This window comes from Montipora foliosa, chromosome 9 (genome assembly GCF_036669935.1).
Source record: "Montipora foliosa isolate CH-2021 chromosome 9, ASM3666993v2, whole genome shotgun sequence".
In the NCBI taxonomy this organism is placed as follows: domain Eukaryota; kingdom Metazoa; phylum Cnidaria; class Anthozoa; order Scleractinia; family Acroporidae; genus Montipora; species Montipora foliosa.
This window is the reverse complement of record NC_090877.1, coordinates 17,287,106-17,296,411: the sequence shown is the minus strand read 5'-3', so window position 1 is coordinate 17,296,411 and position 9,306 is coordinate 17,287,106. Positions and strand designations below refer to the sequence as shown.

Below are 9,306 nucleotides of genomic sequence, written 5' to 3'. Positions count from 1 at the left end.
ACCTTTCCTTGGAAAAGGTAAACTCGCTCGGAAGGTAACGCCTGTTTTGTTCAAAACACACACTTCCCTGTACAAACTCCTCAGTTAAGCGAGTTAATTTGTCAGACATTGGTCGATGGCAAGCCGACTTGAGCTGCGATTATCATTGTTATCCTTTAACTTTTAATTCAAACTGTCAAACATTGAAACTTTGGAAAAAATGCGACCTCTGAATAATATCTGTGGGTCAAAGAAAGCTCCAAATAATTGGCTGAGAATTGCCTTGATCGGTTGTTGTCCCTCGATCAAATTACAAAAGACACTTCTGTGTCGCTCACCGAGCTCAGTGACATTTTAGCTTCCTGTTTGTAAAAATTCACCCAAATCGCTGTTAAAAACTCGAAACATTTTGTTCCAATTGTCTCCACAGGTATTTTCCTCTCTCGATCAACGGTGACCTTCTCGCTGGCCAAGGCATGTGGGATACTATGTGACTTTCAACATGTACCTTCCATGTATCTTTTCTGGTCATCGGCTCAGCTAGGATTTGTTTTCTGGACCCAACCCCGAGAACTCTGTGCGCCAGGCTAGACTGTCCCGGCATCACGTGCTTCTCACCATCGCTCTTCCTGTTGTGGTTAGGTCAATGGCTATGCTGCCCAAGGTTTGAAGCTTTGAGTACATTCGATCTTATTAATTTCGTGACGCTCACTGGGGATCACTATGTTTGTTGCTCACAGCCTGTAGATATCTTGCGTTTGATGATTAAACCTATTCGCCTGCCGCGGAGCTTCCCCATTGACGAGTAAAATCGTCCTGGCGTTAGACAGAGTTAAATCTACAAGTGGTAAATTTGCATTTTATGGGCGTTGAACAGGGTTAAAAAGCAACACTTACATATTTCAATTTTTCCCATTCAAAGGGTTTTTCCCAAAATACAGGCGAACCCCCACCAACGGCCACCTCTTCTCCACAGGAGGTCACCTTTTTTTGTCCCGGCGGAGGGTCTATACATTCACTCTTAATTTAACTTCTTTTCAACGACCACCTCTCCACAACGGCAACGGCCAGTAAATGTCGTCCCAACTGCCCAAATAACCTCTCAATAACGGCCAGTTAAATCAATGTCTTATGAAATTGAGTTAAAAGTCATGAAACTTGATCCGTACGGAACGTCGATGATCATGTGTTATCCACACAGTATCTGAGCAGATACATACATACATACATACATACATACATACATACAGACATACATTCAGACATACATGCACACATACATTTACACAGGGTAAAATCTTCAGTATATATTACAATAAAAGGTTTCATTTTCATTACAACTGCACTGTTTTGGGGATTGCCGTGTGGGAGCCCGACCGGCACCTACTATATAGTTGGCCAATTTCCCTTTTAAAATAGCCTAGGGAGTCTGATTTTCGGAAACTGATGGGCAAACTATTCCGCGTGTAATTAGATCATCCCAATTTAACAGATCTAAAAGAAAAGTGGCGCTTGTGTCATAATTGGACCTGGTAATCGCCCTGGCAGCCCTATTTTGAAGTTTTTGACGTTTATCACTTAAGGTTAAGTTGCAGTCGCCCCAAACGGAGCTACAATAGTCAAAGTGGGGTAAGATCAACGCTTGATAGATTTGGAGGGCAGTGTGCTCTGATATGTATGGTCTTATAGGTTTAAGGGCGCCTATAGCTGAAGATATCTTCTTGCTAAGTTCACCTTATGTGATTAGGCCATGAGAGGTGTTCTTCAATTATCACGCCTAGGGATTTAGCTTCTTTGACTTTAGAGATTAATTAAGCATCGATCTCAATGTTTATCTGATCGTCAGAGAATGAATGTAAAGTTTTCGGGACTTTCGAGAAACGGGCCCCTAGTGCAGGGAAAGGCCGCTGATCACCATATTGATGATTTGCATCTGACTTCACTGCTGCCATGTTGGTGTACCATGACAACGGTGCATTAAAATTTGACTCTATTATTATGCAAATATCTGTTGTTTTGTATACCAACGAGGACTTCTCATCACGTGGATACTTCCTTGTCCTTTTTCTCAACGTTTCGCAGATGTTCGCGAGAGCGGTCTCCAAGATTCCTTCCTGTTTCACCAATGTCTTTCTTTTTGCATAATGTGCATGTTATGCAATGCATGACATTTGAAGAGGTGCATGTGAAGCACTCACTGGAGGATTTTAACAGGTCGCTTCGGCCCTCAGTGTTAGTTTTTTCTGCATTGTGGACGAAAGGACAAGTTTTACATCAAGTGCGCGCGCACTTCAGCGTCAGGTTTTAGTGTGCTTCTAACTTCTTTACGGTGGTTAACTTACCATATCAACCCAGTTGCCGATAAACCCATTTCTGTTTTTTTACTTCCCCACCAACGCAGCGCCACAGTTTCTTTAAAAATTGAACCACTTTATCCATTTTGTTTTGCTCCATAGGTCAGTTATGCGAAGGGAGTAGACTGGTATCTAATGACGTCATTCCTCTTCATATTCCTGTCGTTGCTCGAGTGTATCGTGGTGGAGAGACTGTTAACATCAAAAGCGCAAGAAAGCAGAGATGAAGAACATGATAACAAAGCCTGTGTAATAGCATCGGACCGTTAATTAAAATAACCAAAAGGGGTTTCTCTAAGTTGGAGCTGGAACACATCAAGGGGAGCCTCTCTCTCCAATAATTCCTTAAGTCAACCCTATCCCGATTAAATTTACTTTTAGGAAAAGGTTTTTCCATTCGGAAAGTATTTCCCTTGACGCTGAGATAGCTCTGTTTTGATTGGCTTTTACAACAATGGGCGAGCCGAATCTCCCAAGGGAGGCGTTCTATAAATAAATCTACTCAGGAGAGGGTTGATTCCCAAGGCAAGTATGGTAGATAGAGGCTCCTCTTGATGAGCTCCTGGTTAGAGCGCGCTCAAAATTCGTAAGCCAACACACCACCAGTTACTGGAATGAACTTTTGCACGCTGAACAGCCACTTTCATCCAATCGAATGGGTTCTTCATGGCTCCAAGCTCCAGTTTCGAAAACGCCCTCTAAGTCGGGTGCATGCAGATTGATCAACAAAATCAACCTCTTATTTCAATGTATTAGTATACTGAGCAATTTCTACTGATTTTATGTTTATTGCAAACTGCTTTGTCTCCCCTTGTTTTCTAAATCAATTCTGGGAAACTTTACAATACAACTTTCTACGCATGGACCAGCGTAACAAAACAGAAGCACCGGATCCTGGTGAAGGACCTTATCAGCGATTTAAATATTATAAAAGCTAAAAAGAACAAGGCTGATATAACAGTGAAGAAATATATTGAAAAAAGCCAACATAATCCATCTTTTCCCTTATACTTCTTTACCGTCAAATAATTTCAATTATCATTTCTTCTTATTATTATTGGACCGTATCAGTGAAGTCCGTTAAAATCCTTATCTGTAGGGCTGTATCAAATCACACGCCATATCACCATTCAAATTGTATAAATTGTACCGTCTTTGTTAACCGTAGCCATTGCCTGTAAAACCCTGATGAAGAAAGGCAGTTCCTTTCGAAAGATTGGGTTTTATCCATATATTCCTTCACCGTTATATCAGCCTTGAGCTTATAAAGAATGCCTGATTTGCTTTCTTTTAGGACACTTCCCCTGAATTTTCTTTGAACAACATCGACATCACTATTCGCAGGAGCTCGGAAACTGTGCAGATCACTTCAAGCGACTTTGACATGCAGGAGGACGTGAAGCGAAAGGGCATGGTGCAAGTGTTACCGCTGACCAAGAAGAATATGACTGGAAACGAAAAGTCAGAGGTCGATCCGAGATCCCCAGACAAAAAGATTTCCACTGAAAAACCCGGAGAAAAAACCACATCAAAGCTTACTTCTGGGTCTGGACGAAGCTGGGCAATAAAACTTGATCTTGCCTGCCGAATCCTGTTTCCTCTTGCTTATGCTTTGTACAACACACTTTATTGGTACATGTACTTAAATGGTATTGATGCCCAGGCATGACCTTTCATGACCTCTTCGTGACCGATGTCTGGGTCTCAGTTTTTCACACATCTCATTTTGGACCATAACTCCTCTCGTCTTTGAACTCTAAACTAGAGTCAGCCAACAAATATGCACTTAAAACTCTATTAAACCTAGGTAATAATCTTGACTATGATACTATATTATCCTTGAGTGATATGCAGTCTCTTAAACATAGACGCGCGCTATTACAGTTCTCTTGTTTTATTATACAAATGCATGAACTCTAACGGGAGAACACGAGAAAAGCTTGTAAATCATGACCGAAGGCGACGAGGGCGAGGTAACCCACTTTGGTGGAGTAACCTCCCTCTCCATACATTATAATCTCTCATTTTAATTTGATCACGTTTACATGATAGGTGCATGGGGTGACCCGCCACATGTTACCTCACCTATCTGGGGTCCCTCACCTCCATATAAACAGACCCTAAAAAGGTAGTGACTAAACAAATTGTTTACAGCCTGACCTAGACTGTAATATAATGTAAATATAATTGCAGAATTGATTCTGGGTTGTCACTAAGATTTCAAGTTGCCAGGTGAATACAATAAGAAGGGAGAGAATCAAACAGCTTGATATTCGGTTGGCTTCCATTTTTTAATTTTTTTTTTTATTTTTTTTTTTAGTAGTCAGGAGAATCCTCGGCTCCCACCTCTTAATGAGAGCCCTGTCATCAAGTAATAAAAAAGACAATAAATTGTAATTGCCGTCAATATCTTCAGAGCTTCTAGGTCATTGCCTTCAACTCCAGGCCCCAGTTGTTCAAACGATGGATAGCGCTATCCACCGGATAAATCACTATCCAGCAGATAGTGATAGTGATTTATCTGGCGGATAGCGCTGTCCGTCGTTTGAACAACTGGGGCCAGATGCCAGACTGCAACAGTGCCAAAGTGTCTAACAATTTGGTCAGTCCAAAGGGCCATTTTATCCATCCCCTTTGCACTTCCCACCTGCAGAAAATCAATAACACGCCTTAAATTTGTTAGAGAGAAATGTAACAACTAAAAAACCATAGGGAAATACCAAACTGGAACAGTTATTAAAACTTTCTTCCTTATCTATCATGATTTTCATAATGTTCAAAAATTCACTCAATGAAAATCTGAGTGATGCATCTTCATTTTTTATCAAAGAAAGAAGTTCAAATTGGAGCGCATTGCTTCTTTGCTGTTACGTCTGAGACAGATATGAGAGATGCGAAAACAGAAATCACAACCACAAAATGCTAGCGAGTCGAAATGCCCGCCTACCTGTTATTACCAGCCATTGCAACTGGACTTTCCACGGTTGAAGCAATGACAGAATCGTCACTCTTGTTTCTTTTCATAGAGGTCGAGGTGTGCAAATTAGAATCATCTGCAAAACAACATATGAAAACAAAAATCACTGTGGATTGTCTATAAATTTTCCGACCATATGCACTGCTCGCGTGGAAAAAGAGCCCCTAAACTGGGATTTCAGATCTCTGACAGATTGATCTCATGCATCTTACCTGCAGCTGGTTCTTGTACTCGCACTTGGTTCTTCCGTACATGCACTCTTCTTCATGGCTTGCTTGGCTTTCAAACTGTTAAAATACAGTAATACTATGTAGTTTGCTTCTAAGTTGCAGCTAAGTGATAAAGACTAAAAAGAAATCTAAATGTACAACTCTTATTTTCTCACCTTTGTTGCCTTCTCATCTCAAACGACAACAAATGCTGCAAGAAAGCAATGTAGGTGGAGAAGACACACTGAGCTTCCAGCGTTTTAAATGTGTCCCGAAGGTCACAACGGACATAAATCGAATTCCATGAGCCTTGAGCCATGAACTCCGAGAGTCCGATCTCTTCTGTGTGCTCCTAACAAAGCTTCCAGGTGACAAGAGGCTGCGGCCACTGCCATAGCGTCTCCTGCCTCGAGCCGACATCCTTCGCATCGAGAGCTAAATAGCGCTTAGGATTTCCACATTTCTCCAAAAATGTACTGTAACACGAAAACCAATGTCTAGATAATTTAAATATATAGATAGAATACAAAACGAACACCGATTAGGGACGATGGAAATAGGTTTCGACTAGCAGTCTCGCGGTTCGCTTCAGTTTGATTTCTTGTTAGGCTGAACACTTTTCAAAGTATTGAGCATGCGCAGTCGGATGAGTCAGCATGGCACAGAAAGCAAAAGTTCCATTGAGAGTTTCTGATAACAAGGTGGGAGTGTGATATGGGACATCAGTAGATATTGCAACTAAGAGAAAGCCTATATAACACAATTTTCTGGAGCATAAGAATCCTCAGCTTTGGGTGAGTCAGACACTGGGTGTCGACGTAAGGCATCTGGGACGGTGTTTGCTATGCTTGGTCGATGCTCAATGAAGAAGTCGAATTCTGCCATCGTGCACCAACGTGCTAGTTTTGCTTGCTGAGGTGCCAAAGAGGAAAGCCATTCAAGTTCGCGTGATCAGTGACAACTTTAATACGCAGATGCTTTTCCCATCAATGAAGTGGACTACAAATGGAAGCTAACTGAAGTAGCTGTCCGATGTCCCAGTTCTCAGTCACGTCTTCAAAACGTTCCGTCGAGTTACAGAGTTCGCCTCTGGTACGGGGTTTGCAACCTTGACAAAAGAAAAATTCCTTTGAAGCTCAAAGCAATAATTGTTTCCTTCGTTTCAACAATAAATGTTGATTTTGCTCTAAAACGTTTCCTTAGATAATGCAAATCACTCTGAATGGAACGCCTGTTTTGTCCAAAACTGAACGTTTGCTCAAAGAGTTTGGAGGTTATTTTTAAGCATTTACCGATGGCAAGATTTGTACGATTATCGCTTACTTCTAATTCAAACTGTCCTGGCAAACATTGGACTTTGCAATGATGAGAAGTCAGAAGAAATTTATGATTGCTATTATTATAAGCTACAAGTCATGAGCTGATTATTTTAATGACTATTTTTTGTAGTTCTTTACTTTTAACCCTCTCATATGAAAAGACACTCCTCTGTCGCTCATAAGCTCAGTGAATTTTAGATTCCCGTTTAAAAATTCACCCAAATCGCTTTAAGAACTTTGTTCCAATTGTCTACACAGGCAATTACACAACCTTCAAAGTGACCTTCTCGCTGCAAAGGCATGTGGGATACTATGTGATTCAAGTGTACCTTCCATGTATCTTTCTGGTCATGCTCAGCTGGATTGTTTTCTGGACCAACCCCGAGAACGGTGGCGATAGGCTGACTGTCGGTATCACGTGCATTCTCACCATCGTCTTCTTGTTGGGTTATGTCAATGCTATGCTGCCCAAGGTTTGAACTATGAATACATCAATATTAAAAATCTTGACGTCACTATTTGGATCAATCTTGAACTATTGTTGCTCACAATTGAGTTCTCTTGTGTTGTGATAAAAAGGCTCACGTTGTATTTCAATTTTCCCACTCAAATGGTGTCAAAATAATCTTTTTTTTTCTGGAAAGGGCAACTAAGACAGTCACCGTCAGAGTGTAAAGGACAACCTTTATTGTCAACATTACATCGAATTAAATGCAACAGAAACGCTAGTTGATACTTGACGTCGCAAATCTGCCACTGCATGTAAAATATTTCTTTAAGAAACTATCGATTTAAGATGCAGGCTCGACGAAAACGACAGGATGCTAACCGTAGCAGTTTTTATGGATTGATCTAGTTATAAGAAGATTCTCTCACACATTCGCACTAGGGTGTGTACGTTTTCCACACCCGACACTGCAACGTAAATGTTTCCCTTTTCACTTGTAAAGTTACTCACTGTCGCTATTTACTTAAACGTGCTGCTCTCAGAGTGTTATTTTTTTGGGCCTGGTAATAATATCGGTCCGTTAATTAACATACCAAAATCAGAGGCTTTCAGTTGGCGCACGTAAACAATTCGCAAGCCAACACACGACCAATTACCGGAATGAATTTTTGTAGGTTGAACAGCCACTTTCATCCAATCGAATGGGCTCGCCCCAATATCGAAAACGCCTTCTAAGTCGAGTGCATGCAGATTAATCAACAAAATCAACCTCTTATTTCAATGTATCAGTATACTGAGCAAGCTTCTATAATTGCTTTTATGTTTATTGCAAACTGTTTTGTCTCCCCTTTTTTCTGAACCAATTCTGAGAACCTGCGTAGCTGCATACTGACCCCCGAAAGGCAGCTTCATCTTGCTTAAGATGATTATTAAGAATGCCTGATTTGCCTTGTTTAGGACACATCCTCTGAATCTTCATTGAACAACATGGACCTCACTGTTCGCAGGAACTCGGAAATCGTGCGGATCACTTCAAGCGACTCTTGCGTCGGCGTCAAGCGAAAGGAAAAGGTGCAAGTATTACCGCTGACCAAGAAGAATATGACTGAAGACGTAAAGCCAGAGGTCGAACCGAGATCTCCAGACAAAAATATTTGCTTTGAAAACCCCAGAGAAAAGGCCACATCAACGTTTACTTCTGGGTCCGGACGAAGCCAGGCGGTAAAAATTGACTTTGCCTGTCGAATTCTGTTTCCTCTTGCCTTCGCTTTGTACAACACACTTTATTGGTACATTTACTTGAACGGTATTGATGTCTTGGCATGAACTCGTAGAAAACGATACATTTCGGGCAGGTGTGTGGCAAACGAAGTCCTGGGGGGGGGGGGGGGGGGGAAGGGGAGGGGTTATTCCTTGCCCTGGTCTTTAATCTTACTCTTTTGGGTCTTCGTTTTTCAAACATCTCATTTTGGACCATAACTCTCGTCTCGGAGGATCGTTCCCATCATTTAAACAAAAGTAAAACACTCCTTTTATGGATGAAAAATTAAATCCTTTATAATTTCGTCACTACGCAATATTTCAATGCAAGGAACTATTACTATCAACTGCGGTGAATAGCGAAGTAAGATTTGGATTGCAGTTCGAAGAAATTACCGCAACTTTTTATTTGCCATGTTTAGCAACGACATCAAGAAAAAGAATGGCCATAACAACTATGATTTTCATTTTTACTTTAAGTCAGTATCAACGACATGATCGTCTGCTTGTAGAAGCCAAAAAAGTGATCTCCCTTATTTTAGAGGCTACTTTCGAAAATCGCTGCCGAAGGCTTCCTGTTTTCATAACTTTTTTGGCTCAATATAATTAATTATTTATTTATATACTTATTTATTTCCGACATCCACAGTGATGAGTCACCCCCAATATGGCATAGTTAGACTATATGCGTGATTCGATTTACGTGACGCGTGACACTTGAAAGAAGTCATAGGCATTGTTTTCAGTTTCTCCAGGGACT

General features: G+C 41.0%; 2 protein-coding genes across 2 annotated transcripts in view; both read left to right on the top strand.

The window, feature by feature from the left end:
- The window catches only part of LOC137971516 (gamma-aminobutyric acid receptor subunit alpha-6-like), a 5,398-nt gene extending 413 nt beyond the window's left edge, over nucleotides 1–4,985 (top strand). The window contains exons 2-4 of the mRNA XM_068818334.1: nucleotides 524–643; nucleotides 2,436–2,582; nucleotides 3,628–4,985. Of these exons, the coding sequence (XP_068674435.1) occupies nucleotides 524–643; nucleotides 2,436–2,582; nucleotides 3,628–4,002 (642 nt within the window). The 3' untranslated portion in view covers nucleotides 4,003–4,985. The remainder of the gene's footprint in view (nucleotides 1–523; nucleotides 644–2,435; nucleotides 2,583–3,627) is intronic.
- Nucleotides 4,986–6,725: 1,740 nt separating this feature from the next.
- On the top strand, nucleotides 6,726–8,612 carry LOC137971515 (gamma-aminobutyric acid receptor subunit gamma-2-like). The gene is made up of 3 exons (XM_068818333.1): nucleotides 6,726–6,792; nucleotides 7,097–7,311; nucleotides 8,244–8,612. Exons 1-3 carry the CDS (start codon nucleotides 6,726–6,728, stop codon nucleotides 8,610–8,612), a joined length of 651 nt encoding a protein of 216 aa, XP_068674434.1.
- The last annotated feature ends 694 nt before the right edge of the window (nucleotides 8,613–9,306 follow it).